The sequence below is a fragment of the Rutidosis leptorrhynchoides genome, chromosome 4 (genome assembly GCF_046630445.1).
Source record: "Rutidosis leptorrhynchoides isolate AG116_Rl617_1_P2 chromosome 4, CSIRO_AGI_Rlap_v1, whole genome shotgun sequence".
Taxonomy (NCBI): Eukaryota; Viridiplantae; Streptophyta; class Magnoliopsida; order Asterales; family Asteraceae; genus Rutidosis; species Rutidosis leptorrhynchoides.
Window position 1 is genome coordinate 416,004,284 of NC_092336.1, and position 24,026 is coordinate 416,028,309.

The 24,026-nt window shown below is 32.2% G+C and overlaps 1 protein-coding gene across 1 annotated transcript; it reads right to left on the reverse strand.

Moving 5' to 3' along the window:
- Nucleotides 1-209: 209 nt before the first annotated feature.
- On the reverse strand, nucleotides 210-1,533 carry LOC139842030 (uncharacterized). The gene is made up of 3 exons (XM_071832209.1): nucleotides 477-1,533; nucleotides 320-322; nucleotides 210-235 (listed from the first exon to the last, which is right to left on the reverse strand). The coding sequence occupies exons 1-3, from the start codon at nucleotides 1,531-1,533 to the stop codon at nucleotides 210-212; spliced, it is 1,086 nt and encodes a 361-aa protein (XP_071688310.1).
- Between the last annotated feature and the right edge of the window lie 22,493 nt (nucleotides 1,534-24,026).

Sequence of the window (24,026 nt, forward strand, 5' to 3'; positions counted from 1 at the left end):
AATATACAAAGTAGAAAGAAAATGGGACACATGAGTCAATTAGGGGCAAAGGTCTCCGAATGTGTCTTATAACCGACATTAGACGGGTATTTGACATACTAATACTGACTGTACTAACTATATCTTAAAAAGGTTTATGATTTTCAACATAAGAGTTTCTACGCTAGGCCACCTTGTAAAAGGATTATGCATCTTGACCCGTTACTTACTCAAGTTGACCCATCCATTTTGCCACCTATACAGATTAAAGCAACATTGTAGCCATGAATACGTAAAGATTACTATAAATATACAAATTGATTGATTGTTTAATTCTTACCATCTGCAAACCACACAATAGCAAAACAATCATCATAATTCACGTGCAAAACAAATTTGTTGGAGTATCCTAAGTGTGATCAATGAACCGGACAGTCGAGTTTCAATTAAAAAAAAAAATAGTTTGTGAAAATTAACCTATGCCCAGAATATCTTACAATAATGATTGATCTCGTAGACATAATCGGCTGGCTTCGACGTCTTTAATCTACTACTGAGTGTAAGACATGCCAATGATGAGCAACTTAATGCAACTGACTTTACATCTTCCCATGTTAAATTGTGGCATGAGAACAAAGAAAGTAACTGGAGTGTCGGATGATTAGCAAAAGCATGTAAACCTTGAGAAGTTATAGCCTCACAACTGTTCATATAAACGTACTTGAGTTTCAAACACTTGGTACCCATAACAGCTAGTGACATATCTGATATGTTCATCAACCCACTCAAATTCAGTGACCAAATATTTGACTGTTGGGACACTAATAAGTCCACAATGCCAGAGTCCGTGACATGATTTCCACATCGCGACAAATTCAAGGAATCTAATTTAACGATTTTCGTTAAACATCTAATACCATCATCACTAATCTTATCACATCGACTCAAATCAAGAATACGCAGATCGTATTTCAAATCTCCGTTCACCAAATACTTTAACCCCAAATCAGTAATCATACTACAACCTCTCAAAACCAATTTTTGCAAGTATAAGCATTCCTCGCCAATAACTTTAAGTGATTCGTCGGTTATTTTCACACATCCACTTAAAACTAAAGTTGTTAAATTCTTACTACATGATCTAACAAGCGACATAGTACCTGGATCCCCAAAATTTAACCTGTAATTTACTTGCACGTGTCTCAAGTTTTTACAAGAATTTGCCAATGCGCACAAACCATCATCATCAAAATCACGTTCAAAATTACGAACAGGGTATCCTAAGTGGAGATAAGAAAGCTTAAGGCATGATTGTGCTAGTAATTTCAAATGACTGTTATTAAGTGGTTTATTAAAAGAAGCGAATCTTACCAAATTCGAAGATTGTGGAAGTATATCGTAAAGAAGATGAGGGACGAAGCTTTGTAAATAACGCAAGCGTCTACATGCGACTTTCATGAGTTGCTTGGAAACTTGATGGAATGATTTTTGATCTCTTTTTTCGTTCAGTTTTATGAAGATACAGAAAAGCACATCATCACCGAGTCGATCCATAATTAATTAGTTTGCTGTGTATTATTAGGGTTTTTTTGAATGAATTGACGAGTAACTGAAGAATAAATTGTGTAAGGTTGGTTATATAATCGGCAATTTATTTATATATGGAATTAAAATTTATTAATAAGTAGTATATCATTATTTAATTTTAAATTGTAATTACCTAGTACTTACGGAGTATTAATTAGGAGATGTAGCATACTTGAAGTAATTATCTACACTAACCGAACTCAAACACGCTAATGATACACCATATGGTTCGTAGTTCGTATCAGGATTATTACAATAGACACGTGTGGCATAGCCGGGACCGGCAAGGAATTGGGTATTGTCGGTACCGATAATGTTAAATGAATAACGGAGGAAAAACCATCAACGGATAGAGATTCCGGAAGGAAGGGTGACAGGTGCGGCAACGACTATTTGACGGATAGAAGTCACCAGGAAAAGAGTACTGCTGGGAAGAAACACTTAATGAATAAAATATATTGTGTTCACACGAAAGCCCTTCAATCTGAACAGGTAGTATGCGATATCCTGCTGTCGGCAAGGGTGTACCAAAATATCTAGGCAGTGGCACAAGAGGGGAGCGTCTGTGTGGAGAGTTTGTTATTCATGTAAGATCGCACGTGTTTCACGTGAGCCATCCCAGTAACTGACTGTCCCGCCTATAAATAGAGGGTTTAAGCTACTCAATACTCATATACTTTTTCATTTGTTCTAATGTAGGCTACATACTCCAAAAAATACCAATGTAGGTCATAAACTCTCAAGTGGTGTATCGACGTAAACTTACTAAACTAGTTAACCTGTAAGTAAAAAAAAGGTATAACACATCAATGCATTAAGTACCAACTTCACAACTTAGCAACAACCTGCAATCGACAAAAACGAGTCGCTAGAGTGAGAAGATCGAAGATGACACCCAACTTCTTCGCTCGATTTGTGTCCGGGGTTTAATTTTTGAGCATAAAACACCAAATAAATATCGAACCACTTCATCATCGACTTCAGTAATCCACGTATCATCACATTTGTACCATTGATCATTAAGACGCAAATACGTGACAAAATGACCGGATTCAAGCGTACCTGAATGAGTAATCACCGCAAAAACCTCAAAAAGTTTTGAAATTGGGCGGTCAAAGTTGGTATTGAAATCGAGAGATAAGTCAACACACGAATTGTAAGTTGTTGAAGTGAAACCGCAAGTTGTGCAAGTAACATCTGATCTTAATAACCCCAAAAACGCCAATTTTGAAGAGAAGCAGGTTAATGGAGATTATGAAGATGATCGATTTAGCAGGTAGCAGGTTACCTTATGTATACACCGATACACTTTTTGAAAGCATGAAACCTACATTGGTATTTTTGGGGTATATTGCTTACATTGGAACAAATGAAAAAGTATATGACTATTGAGTAGCTTAAACCAGTAAATAGATCCCATGGGCTATTCAAATCACAACAACACACTTACTGTAAACTTACGGTGCCAGATTTTAGTAGTCTCAGCTACAAGTTTACTCACCTCCGATTGAATTCCGATCATCATCGAAATTCAATCGCTTCAGATATAAATTACTCAATCTCATTGAGTAGATTACTCAAATTGATTGTTTTACACTTTCTCAAATCCAGATTCCGATCAGGTTTGCACGATTACCAGAGATAAAAAAATCGATCAATCCATTTTCCTTGAAATTAAGCACTTAGATCTGTATCTGAGGACATAGGTTTAATCATTTGGCGTTTGATAATGCTAAAAACGAACATATATTTCATAGCATTATCCTTCAAGAAAGACAAGCTTTTAATTGCAGTTGTTCTATTTACAAGTTATATTCGTTTAAATAATAAAAGGTGAAGACAAAAGACAGATTCGACGATTTGAAGACACAAACGACCAAAAAGCTAAAAAGTACAAAGTACAATCTAAGTGGTTCAAATTATTGATGAGAAACGTCTAAAAATTACAAGAGTGCAAGCCGCAAAAAGCAAAGTACAAGATATTAAATTGTACGAAAAGGCGTTCGAAAATCCGGAACCGAAACATGAACCAACTTTCAGCGCGCGACGCAACAGACCAAAAATTACAAGTCAACTATGTACAAGAATATAATATAATATATAATTAATTATATATATTATTATATATTATAATTATACGCAGCCCACGTTTTGAATTTGATCTATGAGCTGGAATCCAGACCTCCGCACTCGCGGAGCTGTGATGAAGAAAACCTCCGCACTCGCGGAGCTCAACAGTTAAACGTGGGCCTATAAAAGGCCGCGCATTCTGATCGATTAAACACACCTTTTTCTATCTATCTATCTACGATATATTTATATTTATATTTTATAATTTTAATTTTAATTTAAGTTTAATAATAATAAGGTTATAGTGGCCAATGTTTTAAGTTTGTAAGTCGAAACTCTGTCCGTGTAACGCTACGCTATTAATACTCATTGTAAGTTATATTCAACCTTTTTAAATTAATGTCTCGTAGCTAAGTTATTATTATGCTTATTTAAGCCGAAGTAATTGTGATGTTGGGCTAAATATTAAAGATGGAGTTATTGGGCTTTGTACCATAATTGGGATTTGGACAAAAGAACGACACTTGTAGAAATTAGACTATGGGCTATTAATGGGTTTTATATTAACTAAATGATACCTCGTTAATTTAATATTAAAGGTTACAATTCGACGTATCTATAAATAACCACATACGCTTAATCGGGTACGGTGGGCGGGATATCTATAAATATAAATAATTGTTCATTTTACCGGACACGAGGATGAATTAATAGTCAATGGACTCGTTGAAACAGGGGTGGATTATATTCAAGGGTAATTGGTGTAATTGTTAACAAAGTATTGAAACCTTGGATTACACGCAGTCGATAACCTGGTGTATTCATTAAACAAAGTATTAAGACCTTGTTACAGTTCGAATTTCCAATTAGTTGGAATATTTGACTTCGGGTATAAGAATAATTTGACGAGGACTCTCGCACTTTATATTTATGACTGATGGACTATTATGGACAAAACCGTATGGACATATCGAATAATCCAGGACAAAGGACAATTAACCCATGGTAATAAATTAAAATCAACATGTTGAACATCATGATTACGGAAGTTTAAATAAGCATAATTCCTTTATTTTATATCTTATTGCATTTTTAATTATCATACTTTTTAATTATCGCAATTTTATTTATCGTCATTTTATTTATCGCACTTTAAATTATCGCACTTTTATTATTGTTATTTACTTTACACTTTAAATTAAGTCATTTATATATTTAATATTTTACATTAGGTTTTAATTGCGACTTAAGACATAAAATCGACAAACCGGTCATTAAACGGTAAAAATCCCATTTTATAATATATATATATATATATATATATATATATATATATATATATATATATATATATATATATATATATATATATATATATTTATATAAATATACTTTTTAAAAAAAATATAGCGTTAAACTTGGCTAGCTCCCTGCGGAACGAACCGGACTTACTAAAAACTACACTACTGTACGATTAGGTACACTGCCTATAAGTGTTGTAGTAAGGTTTAGGTATATCCACTCTATAAATAAATAAATAACTTGTGTAAAATTGTATCGTATTTAATAGTATTTCGCAATAAAAATATAACTATTTCGTATACTACCTCGCATAACATCAATTATTTTTGGCGCCGCTGCCGGGGAAAATTCAACGCCGAAGCGAAACGCTATAAAAAAAAGATTTTTATTAAGTTTTAATCTATTTTTGTAAAAATATAAGTTTTAAATATTAAAAACAAAAATATAAAAACATAAAAAAATATATATCTATTTAGGTGTTTTAATTAAAAAGTTTATTTTTTTTAGAATTATAAAAATCTAATAAGTAATCGTTATAATATAAGTTTTATTTAAGTTATATTTTATAAAAAAAAGAAAATTAAAATTAAAAAAAAAACAAAAAAAAACTGAACCTGCGTAATTTGAACCTGCACATCAGCTGAATCTGCATCCTCTGCACTCGCGGAGTTATTGGGCTGCAGAAATCCGCACTCGCGGGGCATTCTGACACGCCTGACCTGGTACACATTAATTACACAGTTAGGGTTTATATAATTTTAATTATAATTAATTAATAATAATTAGAGTTTAGTAATTTAATATAATTAGTTTTAGTTTTAATTAAATTTGTAAAATTAAGTGTTTTTAGTTTTATTAAATATAAAATTGATACTTTTATAAAATAAGTAATATAAAAATAATATTTTTATAAAAATTGTATTTTTATAACTTTAAGTTTTATTTTTATATTTTGTATCTTTTTATTCGTAATTGTATAGTTATCGTTCGTAATTAGTTTTAAGACTAGTATTTTGCCGTAGTTATTTTTATTTCTAGATTTTTAGGCTTTGCCGTAAAATCTCTTAAGTGCTTTTTCTTTAGACTAAGATTTAGGTGCTTTAGAATTTTGCGACGCTGTTTTAAGATTTTAGTACTTTTTAAGTTATTGCCATTTTGGATATAGAATTCCTTTTAAACTTTAATACCTTTAGACGTAAGTTTTAATTTTTAGTTTTTAGACTTTTAAGTTTCAACGCTGCATTTTATTATTTTTCGACGTTTTCCGACGCACTCTTTTTCTTTCTTATTTCTCGACGCTCTAGTTTTTAGGACATAGGATTTTCTTTATTTTCTTCAAAACTTCGACGAAAAATTATTTTAAGCGGTTAAATTGATAGACATCCAAAATTTTCTGGTTCGTAGTAATAGTTGGATTTGTTAGTGGCGAGTTGTGGGCTTCCGATTTAAAGGGTCCTGGCTACCTGCTGCATCTATTGACTATTCGAAACGTGAGCAAAATCAGAAAAGTCTATTAATTTGATAACTTATATAATTTTTATCTTTTGTAACTAATAGGATATTCAGTGAATGCACCGAGCAAAACGTTCACCACCTTTCATACGTTCACCACCTGTAACTCGATCAAGACATCTAGCTAACATTGTCGCCGTTGATTTTTCTTTAGAATCGTCAACTAGTCGACCAAGTACTCCAATTCAAATTTTCGATAATCCATTTTTTGAACCCGACCTCACAATTGAGAATCCGGAGGATATTCAGGGACAATTCAGAGATCCTGAACAACTAATCATTTCTCCTGAACCACAAATCACTCATCCAGAGATTATCGAGGAAGAAACCATTAAATCAGAATCCTCTAGTGATTCAGATTCAACAAATTCAATCATGGAAAATCTGGAACCTCTAAGTATGGAATACCAAATGAGGGCTAAACGCACTGGCCAAGGTCACGCAATTACTCAACCAGACATTAATGCACCAGATTATGAAATCAAAGGACAAATCCTACACATGGTAACTAATCAATGCCAATTTAGTGGTGCACCGGAGGAAGATCCAAACGAACATCTTCGAACCTTTAATAGGATCTGCACTCTATTCAAAATCAGAGAAGTAGCGGATGAACAGATCTATCTCATGTTATTTCCCTGGACTTTAAAGGGAGAAGCCAAAGATTGGTTAGAATCGTTACCTGAAGGGGCGATTGATACATGGGATGTTTTAGTTGAAAAATTTCTTAAACAATTCTTTCCGGCATCTAAAGCTGTGAGACTTCAAGGAGAAATTGTTACGTTTACACAAAAGCCAAATGAAACTTTATATGAGGCGTGGACAAGATTTGGAAAGTTATTGAGAGGATGTCCGCAACATGGTTTAGACACTTATCTAATAGTACAAATATTCTACCAAGGATGCGACATCACTACACGAAAAGACATCTACATAGCAGCTGGTGGTTCCATTATGAAGAAAATCGCAACTGAAGCTTACAAAATTATTGATAACACTGCTTCCCACTCACATGAGTGGCATCAAGAAAAAGACATCGTTAGATCATCTAAAGTGGCTAGAGCCGATTCTAGCCTTGACTTTGATTCCATGTCCGCAAAGATAGATGCTTTCGAGAGACGAATGGAAAAGATGACTAAAGATATTCACTCAATACGAATTAGTTGTGAGCAGTGTGGAGGACCACATTTGACAAAAGATTGTTGAAATGTCCCGTTCATATTGATTATAAACGTTCCATATTAATTGATTTCGTCGCGAGATTTTGACCTCTATATGAGAAGTTTTTCAAAGACTGCATTCATTTTTAAAATAATCATAATCTTTATTTTATCGATAAAGGTTTAAAAAGCATTACATAGATTATCAAATAATGATAATCTAAAATATATCGTTTACACATGACCATTACATAATGGTTTAAAATAAGAATATATTACATCAAAAATAAGTTTCTTGAATGCAGTTTTTACACAATATCATACAAGCATGGACTCCAAATCTTGTCCTTATTTTAGTATGCAATAGCGAAAGCTCTTAATAATCACCTGAGAATAAACATGCTTAAAACGTCAACAAAATGTTGGTGAGTTATAGGTTTAACCTATATATTATCAAATCATAATAATAGACCACAAGATTTCATATTTCAATATACATCCCATTCATAGAGATAAAAATCATTCATATGGTGAACACCTGGTAACCGACATTAACAAGATGCATATAAGAATATCCCCTATCATTCCGGGAAATCCTTCGGACATGATAAAAATGAATTCGAAGTACTAAAGCATCCGGTACTTTGGATGGGGTTCGTTAGGCCCAATAGATCTATCTTTAGGATTCGCGTCAATTAGTAGATCGGTTTACTAATTCTTAGGTTACCAAGCAAAAGGGGCATATTCGGATTCGATTATTCACCCATATAATGTAGTTTCATTTACTTGTGTCTATTTCGTAAAACATTTATAAAACTGCATGTATTCTCATTCCAAAATATTAGATTTTAAAAGTGGGACTATAACTCACTTTCACAGATTTTTACTTCGTCGGGAAGTAAGACTTGGCCACTGGTCGATTCACGAACCTATAACAAATATATAAATATATATCAAAGTATGTTCAAAATATATTTACAATATTTTTAATACGTTTTAATGTTTTAAATTTATTAAGTCAGCTGTCCTCGTTAGTAACCTACAACTAGTTGTTCATAGTTAGATGTACAGAAATAAATTGATATATATTATCTTGACCCAATCCACGACCCAGTGTATACACGTCTCAGGCTAGATCACAACTCAAAGTATATATTTTTTTGGAATCAACCTCAACCCTGTATAGCTAACTCCAACATTACTGCATATAGAGTATCTATGGTTGTTCCAAATAATATATATAGGTGGGTCGATATGATATGTCAAAACATTTGCATACGTGTCTATGCTATCCCAAGATTACATAATATATTAGAATATATGTATTATACAATATAAGTTAGCTAGGATATGATTAATATAGATTTGTTACCAATTTTCACGTAGCTACAACAAGTAAAAATATCCAATCTTGTTTTACCCATAACTTCTTCGTTTTAAATCCGTTTTGAGTGGTTCAAGTTGCTATGGTTTCATATTGAACTTAAGTTTATGAATATATATAGAAAAAGTATAAGTTTATAGTCATAAATATAGGTTACAAGTCATTTTTGTAAAGGTAGTCATTTCAGTCGAAAGAACGACGTCTAGATGACCATTTTGGAAAACATACTTCCACTTTGAGTTTAACCATGATTTTAGGATATAGTTTCATGTTCATAAGAAAAATAATTTTTCCAGAAGAACAACTTTTAAATCAAAGTTTATCATAGTTTTTAATTAACTAACCCAAAACAGCCCGCGGTGTTACTACGACGGCGTATATCCGGTTTTTCGGTGTTTTTCGTGTTTTCAGGTTTTAAATCATTAAGTTAGCATATAATATAGATATAGAACATGTGTTTAGTTGATTTTAAAAGTCAAGTTAGAAGGATTAACTTTTGTTTGCGAACAAGTTTAGAATTAACTAAACTATGTTCTAGTGATTACAAGTTTAAACCTTCGAATAAGGTAGTTTTATATATATGAATTGAATGATGTTATAAACATCATTACTATCTCAAGTCTTGTGGATAAACCTACTGGAAATGAGAAAAATAGATCTAGCTTCAAAGGATCCTTGGATGGCTTGAAAGTTCTTGAAGCAAAATCATGACACGAAAACAAGTTCAAGTAAGATTTCCACTCGAAATAAGATTGTTAAAGTTATAGAAATTGAATCAAAGTTTGAATATGAGTATTACCTTGTATTAGAAAGATATATTACTGTAAATAAGAAAGATTTCTTGAGGTTGGATGATCACTAAAAGTGGATTTGCAAGATTGGAAGTAAGCTAGCAAACTTGGAAGTGTTGTTGGTGTGTTCTTGAGTAGTTGTTTTATAACTTGGTTTATGTATGGATTTATGAACTAGATTGAGCTAGATTTTGTTGAAGATTATAACACCCTCATTTTTCCGTTCTAAATATACTAAATTGCCCTTAGGGTTTCATTGTCTGATCCTATGTATTCGATTTAGGGTTGTTATCCATTTACGATTAATGAACCATAATTAACACTTGTATTAAATAATCGTATTTATTACTTAAACCCTAACCCTAATATTAAATTAATAATATAAACCCCAATATTATAAAACCTAACATAATCAAATTATTATGAATATATAAACACATATAGCGTTGTAACAAAACTATATACAGTTATAGCTTTATAATTAAAATATAAGTACTAAACTAAGTAAATAACAAAATGTGTCATTTTATTAAACTATAAAGATAATTGGGAAACATGTAAAATTAATTAAACTTGTAGGACCAAATTGATAAATTAATGATACTTATCAATTAGTAAAAAAATATATATATATATATAAAGAAATACAAATGCCGATTTAAAAAAAAATTATATATATATAATAATAATAAAAATCGGTTGTAATAAAAAAAAGAGAGAGAACTTGATCATGAAGTAAACAAATCCATAATTCCTATCCTAATCAAATTCCTAATCCTAATCTTAAACTAATTATACACCAACTCAAACACTTGGTTAAGACCTTTCTTGAGGAAGTTTGATTTGGATTCAAACTCTAATTCCTTGGCTCTTGTTATATCATACACAATTGCATTCCAAAAAAAAAATCATATACAATCACTTTTTTGCTCTAAAATATACGACAGTTTTCACCTCTTCAAATTTCCCCCCCGTCGACTACCAGTCCCACCATCCAAACAGCCGTATCTTCATTTGCCTTGTGCAGCCCACACAACACCTGCAGTTGACAGAATTCATCACCATCATCATCCCTTTATTCGACTTCAATCTCCATCGCAAAACAGCCCCATCTTTGCCTATTTTTGCAGCTCATCCACACCACCACAGACGCCACCAACACCTGCTTTTTCTTGATGTAGTTCGACACCTAAACAGCCCTTAAAGTGCTCCTGTTTCTGCTGTATTTTTCTACCACCAAAACAACCATTTTCCTTGTTATTTTTACTGCTGCATTCGTCCACTGTAAACCGCCACTCAACAGCCTTTTTCCCGCTATTTTTCTACTGCAATTCATGACTCAAAAGACCCAAACAGCCTACACATTGGTCCCATTATTGCTGCGTTTTTCTGCTAATTTGCGTGACAAAACAGACCCAAAAACCCATTCGTTTGGGTCGTGTTTGCTGCTGGATTTCTGTCTCTGTTTCAGTCCATATTTATCACCCCTTCTTGGTCTAAATCTCATAAGGTATACCTAAATACTAAAGCTAATCATACTTATAAATAATGTTTTAGTTATTATATTTAATTATGATTATGAGCTTGAAGTATGAGAAAAAAAAAACTATGAAGTAGTTAGATAGATAATGATTATGTATATGGTTAAAAGATTTAGAATTATGATCTTGATCATGATGTTAGTGATTATAGATGAAGTAGTATGATTATAGAGTGATCATGAAACTAGATAATAATAGTTAAAAGTATTATGAATATTAATGAGATAATAATGATTAAAAGTTATGGATTAATGATTATGAACTTGAAGTGGTAAATAAATAGGTTATGAGTTGATCTAGATAAGTAAAGGTGATGATATTGAAGTTAAAGGATTAAGTTATACGTAGGTTATGGAATTAGTTTAAGATTATGATTTTATGTTAATGATAAACTAGTTTAATAAGTTAAAGAGTATAAATAGGTTATGATTATGATTAAAGGGTTGATTAGTAATATATGAAAGAAGGTTAGTAAGTAATAATAATAATGATACACATGCATGCATACGTATGTATGTATATGTATACATTGTAGATATATATGTGTGTGTGTATATGTGAATATATACATAGGTGTATATGTATATGTATATATGTATGTATATGTACGTGTGTATGTATGTATGAGTGTGTATATGTATTAGGTAAATATTATAAGAAATTACAAAGATGATAAGTAGTTATATGTATATATATGTATCACCTTTACACTAATATATATGTAACACATACATAAAAGATATACATACATAGTATGGCTATAAATATATACATAAATAATAATAAAGATTATATGTATATGTAACATGTAGGTATGGATATATATATATATATATATATATATATATATATATATATATATATATATATATATATATATATATATATATATATATATATATATATAACACTTGTATTAATGAGACTACTTAATACTTGATTAATTAAAGAATACTACTACTATTATTATTATAACTCATACACTTATCTATATAGTAACACTTAAGTACACTAAGTATATTATCACTTATATAAATAAAACTTTTCTCGAAAATGGTCACTGTTAATATAGTTTGCTATATTAATAAACAAACATTACGTCTATTAGACATTAACTAATCGAACATAATATCTCTAGGTTGAGATCTCCGTGTTCAACACTCCAATCATATAACTTGCGTGGAATATCTGTCTACTATTAAGGTGAACTTCATAGCCTTTTTTTTTTATTACTATTTCTAACTGTTTTATAACTTTGGGGTGAGACACATGCTTGCTTTCAAACTGTTTTACGCTTAGGCACAAGTACCTGAAAACTTTTTAACTGTGCTGACATGCTTTGATTCATGCTAAATCCCTACCATGATATCGTTAATTACTGGAATTTTGGTAAGCTTAGTTATTGTGAATAGCGCTATTGAGAGTGACGTCTCTAACCATTTGACCGTTGGTCTTTGGTTACATAATAATGATTAAACGACACTGACAGTTCAAGGTGTCCAGGGGTAACTTTGTTTATGTCTCGATATCATAACTTCAGCATTTACTTTTGATAACTAAATCTTGTGGTCTAAAACTATATATATTAAACCTATGTTGTTCACTCAACCATTTTTGGTTGACACTTTAAGCATGTTTTGTCTCAGGTGAAGATTGCTAAAGATTATTTGCTATTTGAACTTTGCTGCTTTTGGAGTCCGCATTTATACATTCATAATATTGCATTAAAATATTTATTGTGATGACATAATACTTCCGATGCTTTAATACACTGGTTATCAATTAAAACGTCTCATATAGAGTTGTTCTCGTTTATACATACTTGTGTTGTGATATTGTGAAGTCATATTTCCCCGGCCCTATTTGGGAGTATGACAGAGTGGTATCAGAGCCATGTTGTTATAGAGAACTAGGATTGCATTTTATGTGTGCCTTATGTGTTAGTTAGGTGCCTTAGCAATCTTTAGGACTATAACCTTTCATGCCTTAGTTTTAAGCGCTTTCCTTTAATCTTTATACTGCCAATTCATCTTACTTTCTGCTTTTACCTCTATTGATATTTTGTATCCTTCCCTAAGGATATCAAGCCAAAACCCTATCATCTTGCCTGATCCTGACTCTAAATGATCGGTTAGTATGTGATTGTTATCATATCCATACATATCTTATGACATGACTTCGCCATTATGATTCAAAGTATTCTTGACTCACGCGAAGGGATGTCACTCATGACTCAACGTTCCAACATCAATCATCTAAGTTTGATCACATATCCTGACCTTGTGGAGTGATATTGAAATTGAAATATGAATTTGTGAAATATAATGACGCTTGGCCGACGTGATCATATTACGGTAATTCATATAGAAATTCCAATATCATGACATATGGAATAGAAAGTGAATCAAAGAGAAATTTCCAAGCCATTCATGTTATTACATGAAGGTTAATCAACATCTGATTTGTAGATATACGAGTAGCTCGTTTCAACCAAACTATCTATCTCGTACCCATGTGTAGATTAACAAACTCTCCCATGTCATAAACGTTGTAAAGCTTTGCATTCTTTCTTTCTTAAACAACTTATCTCTTTATCTTTGACGCTTAATTATCACATCCCCGCTGGAAGGAAGGATGCATGTTCTTAAGTGACTTGAAGTGACACCCCTGAAATTTCTTCGAAGCATGCCTCCTGTTATCTGTAATTACGTCCTAGTATAGATTTTCATAAACCCATTAGGAAACCTGTTGAAGATAAGCGACAACCACTCGTAAGATTTTCATTTGAATATTCAAACGAAGATATTATTTACATCACATTCACTATCACATTCTCATACTCTACCATTCATATCTCACTTGTCAGCAACAGCTTCACACATGAACATTTTGAATTTCCAAGAACATACGCCCTAATAATAGTCAACAACCGTATTTAAAAACAATAGATTTCATTACCTCACAACGTTATTGCTTAAAATAACCCGAAATTTTCAAAATTCCTTCACCTGATCTTCATCGATCTTTTTCCAACTTGTAACCTCCGAAATATGAAAAAATTCTGTTACCAAAATTTTACACACACTATTTTACTGTACGATCCTCTCAAAAATTTTATAAATTTATTTACTACCATTCGTGAAAATTTTATAAATCGTATATGTTTATATAATAAAGTAAATAAAATTTACCTTTATTTATTTTGACTAGTACATATAAAAGTATACTCTCACTTTCCTCAAATCAATTCTTTATTCAAAAGATATTTTACTTAAAATAGTACATGTTGTACATCACTCTGGTTTTACTAAGAACTTCGTTTCATTTTTAAATTGTCACCTTAAATGACTCGAACTTCTATAAAAATTTTCATTGATTGTTTATATAAAAATTTTCGTATTATTCTACACCACGTAGTAATCACAATTCCTCTTGCCCTTTGAAACTTATCATTAAGTTCATCATTCAAAACTCTATGTTCTCGTCAACTTTTCCCCTTTTGAGGTTGACCGTTGAGAAGATTTTACTTCTAATATCTCACGGTTAAACCACAACACCCTCGTGAACATCAATTCTATAATTCTATATTTTGTGGTACAAGAAATCATTTTTGGAGATTTTCTCACCAAGTGAAAACTATTCTTATACCCAATGATTCCCATTTCTTCTCATCCACACTTAAACTCATAAGTGAATCCTAGATCGACTTGCCATCTGTGCGAGAACGTCTTTCTCGTTAAAATATCACACCCTTCGTGCAGTTTTCCTATCAGAAATATAATTAATGATCCTCGCTATCCACTCTAAAGGAGTTACCTTAAATGATTATGGTGTTTATGTGTTTACACTAAACATTTCTTCCTTCGTGGGTTGCAACTGGACGTTATCCTAGTCAAGTTTCGATCCCTGATTTGACATGTAACTGAAATCATGATCATAAAGTTATATTCTACAACGTGCTTTCAAAAACTCTTTCCAAGGGTAAGTTCGCATGTATTATGATCTTTCGTTAATCTTTCATACCATTCTGAGGGCATTTTAGTAATTATGGCATGCTTTGCATATAAGCCTGATTAGTGACTCCTCAGCTGGAATGTCGTTTCATCTATTCACACTAGATATTTCTTGAAAACCAAAGGTATCATGCCTATGATTATCTTCCGAAATTTGAAGTCGGTAACATATCTAACAAACACAAGCCATGCATCAAACTACATGGTTGTGATCTCCAAGTACTTCTCTCTGATTGTCTGCCCTAGTATGGCGACATAAGTGTACAATGGTTTTAAATAAGCTTAGTAATGTTCATGGCACATTTCAGGTATCTGATTTACTGAAATGCTTGTAACATCACAGTCTCTTTTAAGAAAAACCTAGTCAGATGACACTCATGTTATCCCTTTGAATTACCTCCGCATTGATAATAAAATGCACTTCATAGAAGAACCTGTAGAAGTTAAGGATCGTGAGATCAAACGCTTGAAACAGGACAACAGTTCCTATTGTCAATATCCGTTGGAATTCACGTAGAGGCCCCGAGTATACCTGGGAACGTGAAGACCAAATGAGACGAAAACATCCCCATCTCTTCACTACCGCTAATGCATCCGAGAAGTCCAGCTGAAACTTCGAGACAAAGTTTAAATTAACGGGGAGGTACTATAACACCCTCATTTTTCCTTTCTAAATATACTAAATTACCCTTAGGGTTTCATTGTCTGATCCGATGTATTCGATTTAGGGTTGTTATCCATTTACGATTAATGAACCATAATTAACACTTGTAATAAATAATCGTATTTATTACTTAAACCCTAACCCTAATATTAAATTAATAATATAAACCCCGATATTATTGATGTGCGTAGAGGTGTATACGAAATAGCTGTATTTTTATTGCAAAATACTATTAAATACGATACAATTTTACACAAGTTATTTTTTATTTATTTATGGGATATATCTAAACCTTGCTACAACACTATAGGCAGTGTACCTAATCGTAGAGTAGTGTAGTTTTTAGTAAGTCCGGTTCGTTCCACAGGGAGCTAGCTGAGTTTAACGCTATATTTTTAACAACTTATATTTATATAAAATATATATAATTATATATAGTAATATTATTATAAAAGGGGGTTTTTACCGTTTAATGACCGGTTTGTCAATTTTATATTTTAAGCATAAAGATAAATGACAGTAATATAAATGACATAATTTAAATTGCGATAAAGTAAATTGAAGTAATTAAAATGACAGTAAATAAAGGTACGATGAAATATGAAATAAAAGTATTATGCTTATTTAAACTTCGGTAATCATGATGTTTGACGTTTTGATTTTAATTAATTGTTACCCGGGTTAATTGTCCTTTGTCCTGGTTTATTTGATACCTATCTGGTTTTTGTCCATAATAGTCCATCGGTCATAATTATAAAATGCTCCTCAAATTAACCTTATTCTCGAAGTCAAATATTCCAACTAATTAGGGATTCGAACTGTAACAAGTTTTTAAAACTTTGTTAATAATTACACCAGGTTATCGACTACGTGTAATCCAAGGTTTTAATACTTTGTTAACAATTACACCAATTATCCTTGTATGTAATCCACCCCTGTTTTAATGATATATGAATATTAATTTACCCACTTGATCAGAATGAATAATCAATTACCCAACCCGAATAATTAATTAAGTGATCGTAAAAGATGTCGTATAAACGTCACTAAATAGGACATACATAATCATTTTAATAATTATTAGATTAACTAATTTGAAGATAGGTTCGACAGGTTCTAATGAGTTGTCGCTCAATTAGACAATAACTCTTATCTATTAATAGTCATAGTCCAATGTCCACAAGTGTCGGTCTTTTGTCCAAACCTTAATTATGGTACAAAATCTAATAACCCTGTCTTAATATTTAGTCTAACATCACGATTACTTTGGCTCAAATAAGCATAATATAACTTAGTTACGAGACATTAATTTAAAAAAGGAAGAACATAGCTTACAGTGGTGATTAATCGCGTAGCGTTACACGGACAGAGTTCCGACTTACAAAACCTTAAAACATTTCTTACAATAACCCAATTATTATTAAACTTAAATTAAACTTTAAATTATAAATATATATATATATATATATATATATATATATATATATATATATATATATATATATATATATATATATATATATATATATATATATATATATATGTTTCTTACAGAGAAGGAAAAGAAAAAGATGTGTTTTACTCGTCGAAAAATGCTGAATTTATAGGACCTGGCCAGATTCTGATGCCCATGCGATCGCATGGATTTTGTGCCTTCTGGCCATGCGATCGCATGGCCGCCTGGGACAGCTCACATATTTTTGTTTTCTTATTTGCCGACGTTTTATTATATAATATAATATATATAATTTTAAGAATTATTTATATATTATATTATATTCATGTGCATAGTTGACTTATAATTTTAGCTCCGTTGCGTCGCGCGTTAAGAGTTGACTCTGGTCCCGGTTCCAGATTTTCGAACGTCCTTGCGTACTATTTAATATCTTGTACTTTGCGTTTTGCGGTTCGTACTCTTGTAATTTTAAGACGTTTCTCATCAATAAATTGAACCACTTGGATTGTACTTTGTACTTTTTAGCTTTTTTGATTATTTGCGTCTTCAAATCGTCATTTTCTTCTTTTATCTTCGCACTTATTTATTTAAACAAATATTACATAAAAATAAAACAATTACAACTAAAAGCTTTACATATTGGAAGGATATTGTGCCTAAATATATGTTCATTTGGAGCACTATCAAATATCCCCACACTTGAACGTTGTTTGTCCTCAAGCAATACATAACTTGAAATAAAATCACACTTCACTCGAATCACTTTTTTTATTCTCACACTTTATACATCAGTGATTTTGATACAGTGGTATAAACAATGATAGTAACAATGTGGTTTATAGTCCCACATGACTATAAATATTTAGATCCTTTAAGGAAATTGGATCTTTATGAAAACATTTGATCTTTTGAAAATTCATTTTAGCTTTTACCCTAGATAAGTTTTCCGGAATAACCCTTCACCGGTGTTTGTAAATTATTTTTGTGGGTTTTATGGGTTTCAGTTTTGAAAATTTTAGCTTAAAAACTTGTGATTTTGTGTCACCCACTTGCTAACCTTGTATTGGGAAAGCAACACATCCAGTTTACTTGCTCTGTATATTATCTTTCGGTAAACTACCGTCCAGTTGTAAAGGAAAGCGTTGAACAAGCAACTGTTAAGGCAATGTCTAATGACATGCTTTTAATTATGGTCCACATCGTGTCGGATGCAATTACTATCCTTTGTAGGAGAAATAGTAAAGATCACCCTATAATTTTTCGGTCTGGCACAAGGTCCTGTCTTCGACCATGCTATGCAACCACCGTTCTTACGGTTGATACCCGATTTGGTTCAGGTGACCTAATGAATTCTAGGTGAATTCTTAGGATTTTACGTTCAATGGTAATGAACGCATTGAAAATAGGTTTTCAGAAAACAAATCGGTTTTAATTTTGATCAAAATATTTTCTCGTTCAAGCTCGAGTTTAGATATCATCGAATTCCATGAGTTTGTAATTCTCAATCTTTAAGGTCAATCTCAAGGATTGAGTAATATCAGTCTTAAAAGCTAATTTTTAATCTTTAAGGAGGTTATCCTTTCTGGGGGTCTGATTCAATAGTCTTATCAAGCTAATTTGCACGGCGCCCTCCCCATTTTACGAGACAGATCCTCTCATGGTTAGGATAAGTCTGACCACTTGGCGACCCTGTTTGATGCTGAGGTCCGTGGATTTTCTGTTGATTTTAGAGATGACTTTTCTAGATTTTTCGTCAACCTACAGCTGGTCTGGACGATAACTTCCTGACCTAAATCAAGAAGCTCGTGTCTTTTTCGGAAGACTTTACTTCCTTTTAATGATGGAATTGATTCATCGTGTAGATCCATCTTTCTTTCAAATATATTACAGTAAATCTGGTAAAACTGATTAGTTTAGTCCAAAGCAAAATTACCTGTAATAATTTTGTACAAACATATGTGATATGTGTTTTAAAGAACTTGGTAAATTCTTCCCACACTTAGCTTTTATTTATTTTTTCTTTGCCTTTTTATTCTCTTCTATTCTATTTTAAATTAATTCTAGTGTTTTGAGTTGTTTCTCCATTTATGTTCTCTCTGAGGTAACAATAATTTCAGTATTATCACCTAGTTTTATCGTTCATAAATATGTATAAACATGATTTTGAATTCATTTAGTTGAAAATTTTTCAAATTTTCACAAAATTTGGCAATTAAACTAAGTGTAAACCTGAGAGAATTTATAACCCTTCCCCAGACTTGAGATCATGCAATGCCCTCATTTGCATGAAATCACACTATAATTATAAATTCATGAGGGTGATTAGTGTAGAAAAGTGATTAAAAATACCCAGTTTGTAATTACTAAGGTCGTCGAATGATAGATGGCGCGCCTCATCGTTCATTCCTTTTATTGTAATTTCACATATGTTATGCTTCTTATCGTCAAAATTAGTAGCTTTTGCTGAACTTAATCTTTAAAAGTGCGATGTTTTACCTATTTTGTACATAAGATAAACTACAAACATATATATATATAATATATATATATATATTTTTTATATAAAACCTTTATTTATTAAAACAATTTAAATGAATAATTTTTTAAAATTTTGTTTCCTTTTACTTTAGGTAGTTTCTGTATGTTTACCTAGTCCGTCCCTCGACAAAATTTAAAATTTGTCGTTTTTAAAGCGATTGTTTTAAAAGCAAAGATTTTTGGATTTTTTAATTTTTTTGGTATACTTTAGATCAATAAAATTAAAAATAATGATAACAAAAATTTTCGCCCCGCCCTCGAGTAAAGCAATTTCGGTTTCATGACCTAGTCTTCAACTTACGATGAATTTTAGAAATCATATTTTAAACTTAATGAAATAAAGTAATTTTTTGTTTTTAAATTCACACAAAACTTAAATTTAAAAAGCATATTAATTTCATACAAAACCTGCAAAACAAAAATTCAGAATGGGGGAAGAAAACTAGTTCTTTAGTGTCTGCTAGTGGAAAAGACCAACCGGATTCCATTCTCGGAACTACACGAGAACAGAACAACTAACTCTAGACAGTATTTTCTTTTTAGAACATTTGAATCTCCCCACACTTAGGTAACTGTGGTGTCGAAATTGTGATTAACTTCATTGTCAATTTCTCTTGGACCATAATCAACTTGTATTTCTGTGACTTTTGCTTTTAGCCATTGGTCGGATTCCTGTGTAATTTCCACAAATTCAACTAGTTTTGCCTTTTCTTTAGGCGATAGATTGGATACTAACCGGTTACATAACTTAAAGTTCCCCTTGGTTCTAGCATCGCGAATCCGTTTAATAAGTTTCTTCATTGAACTATTAATAACAGAGTCATTTAATTTCGTATCAACAACGGGGTTCTTTGTTATTAGGTCATCATTAGGTGTTACTTCATCTTCCCCACACTTAGGCGTTTTATTATTGTTAAGCACTACCGTTGGAGTTGGTAAAACAACATGGTTCTTACCAATCGTTTTTGTTGGTTCAACGGTTTTGGTTGGTGGAGATTTAGACTTTTGACTCACAAAGGTGATCGATTTTTCACCATCACTAAGTGTCATTCTACCTTCTCTTACATCAAATAACGCCCCGGTGGACGCTAAGAATGGTCGACCTAAAATTAGAGGAATGTTTGGGTCCTCTTCTATGTCAGTGACAATAAATTCGACTAGAAAGGTTAAATTACCTACTTGAACGGGTAGGTTGTCAGCAATTCCAACTGGGTGCTTAATGGTTTGATCAAAGAGTCTAACACTCATTTTCGTTGGACTTAACTCACCTACTCCTAATCTCTTATATAATGAAAGGGGCATAACACTCACACTCGCACCTAAATCTGCTAGTGTATCATACATGACACAATCACTAAGTAGACAAGGAACAATAAATTCACCCGGATCACCCAACCTGGGTGGAGGTTTTGGTGGAACTGTCTTCACCGGGTTTATCTTTACGGTTTTTATTTCTTGCACTTTCTTATTCTTCTTCTTCTTTCCAGAGGTATCACAAACTTTATTACCTATTACTTGCTCATACTCAACTCTTTTTCTTGGAAACGGGATGGGTGGTCTGTATGGTGCCACCACTGGCTTTACATACTCGGGTGGTGGTGGTGTTGTAACTTCTTCATTGTTACTCACATCTAAAACCTTCCCATCTTCTGATGCTAGTTTTTCAGAATTCGTTGAAACCATATTAACATTCTCATTTCGAGGATTTACTTCAGTATTACTCGATAGCTTTCCTTGTTCCCTCTCACTCATCATGCTAGCAAGAGTACCTACGTGTTTTTCTAGATTCAAAATGGAAGCTTGTTGAGTTCTTAATGACTGATCAAACCTCTCATTTGTTTGGGTTTGAGATGTAATAAATTGTGTTTGAGATTCCATTAGCTTTGCTATCATTTCTTCCAGATTTGGCTTTTTCTCTTCGGTTTGTTGTGGTAGTTTATACAAGCTAGGTTTTTGTTGATTGAAAGTGTTGTTTTGAGTTGGTTGGTTATTCAGACCTTGTTGGTTTTACGAGTTATTATTGGGTCCATTTGGATTGTAAAGAATGTTTTGATTTCGATTAAAGTTTGGCCTTGGCGGTTGATAATTATTTTGATAATTATTTCCCGGCCTTTGGTTCATGTAGGAAACATTCTCACGTTGTTCCATCGTTTGCTCAATGTGACAATCTTTCGTTAAGTGTGATCCACCGCATTGCTCACAACTGATTTGTATTGCGTGAATATCTTTATTCATCTTTTCCATTCGTCTCTCGAAAGCATCTATTTTTGCGGAAACGGAATCAAAGTCATAGCTAGAATCGACTCTAGCCGCTTTAGATGATCGAAAAATATCTTTTTCTTGATGCCACTCATGTGAGTGGGATGCCGTGTTATCAATGATTTTGTTAGCTTCGGTTGTGATTTTCTTCATAATGGAACCACCAGCTGTTATGTCGATGTCTTTTCGTGTAGCAATGTCGCATCCTTGGTAGAATATTTGTACTATTTGATAAGTATCTAAACCATGTTGAGGACATCCTCTTAACAACTTTCCAAATCTTGTCCACGCCTCATATAGAGTTTCATTTGGCTTTTGTGTGAACGTAACTATTTCTCCTTGAAGTCTCACGGCTTTAGATGCCGGAAAGAATTGTTTAAGAAAATTTTCAACTAAGACATCCCATGTATCAATCGCCCCTTCAGGTAATGATTCTAACCAATCTTTGGCTTCTCCCTTTAAAGTCCAGGGAAATAACATGAGATAGATCTGTTCATCCTCAACTTCTCTGATTTTAAATAGAGTACAGATCCTATTAAAGGTTCGAAGATGTTCGTTTGGATCTTCTTTTGGTGTACCACTATTTTGGCATTGATTAGTTACCATGTGTAGGATTTGTCCTTTGATTTCATAATCTGGCGCATTAATGTCTGGCTTAATAATGGCGTGACCTTGGCCCGTGCGTGTGGCTCTCATTCGGTCTTCCATACTCAGAGGTTCCGTTACTTCCATAATTGAATTTGTTGAATCTGAATCACTAAGAGATTCTGATTTAATGGTGTCTTCCTCGACAATCTCTGGATGAGTAATTTGTGGTTCAGGAGGAATGATTAGTGGTTCAGGATCTCTGAATTGTCCCTGAATATCCTCCGGGTTCTCAATTGTGAGGTCGGGTTCAAAAAATGGATTATCAGAAATTTTAATAGGAGTACTTGGTCAAATGGATGATGATTCTAAAGAAAAATCAACGGTGACAATATTGGCTAGATGTCTTGATCGAGTTACAGGTGGTGAACGTATGAAAGGTGGTGAACGTTTTGCTCGGTGCATTCACTGAATATCCTATTAGTTATAAAAGATAAAAATTATATAAGTTATCAAATTAATAGACTTTTCTGATTTTGCCCACGTTCCGAATAGCCAATAGATGCAGCAGGTAGCCAGGACCCTTTAAATCGGAAGCCCACAACTCACCACTAACAAATTCAACTATTACTACGAACCAGAAAATTTTGGATGTCCTAAAAACTAGAGCGTCGAGAATTGAGAAAGAAAAAGAGCGCGTCGAAAAATGTCGAAAAATAAAAATAAAAAAGAAAAACGTCGAAACTTAAAAGTCTAAAAACTAAATCTAAAAAGTTGCGCCTAAAGGTATTAAAGCTTAAAAGGAAATCTATATCCAAAATGGCAATAACTTAAAAGGCACTAAAATATATAAACGGCCTCGCAAAATTCTAAAGCGCCTAAATCTTAATCTAAAGAAAAAGCACTTAAGGGATTTTACGGCAAAGTCTTAAACTCTAGAAATAAAAATTAACTACGGCAAAATACTAAGTTTAAAAATAGTTACGAACGATAAATATACAAATTACGAAATAAACGATTAAAATATACAATTTATAAAAAGATATAAAAAAATAATAAAATTACATATTTTTATAAAAATATTATTTTTATATTATTATTTTATAAAAGTATTAATTTATATATTAATAAAACTAATTATAACTTAAAAATACAAAATGAATAAAACTAAAACTAATTAATATA

Bases quoted from the DNA above. Each gene is read 5' to 3' on its own strand.
- LOC139842030 (XM_071832209.1), bottom strand. From the start codon at position 1,533: ATGGATCGACTCGGTGATGATGTGCTTTTCTGTATCTTCATAAAACTG.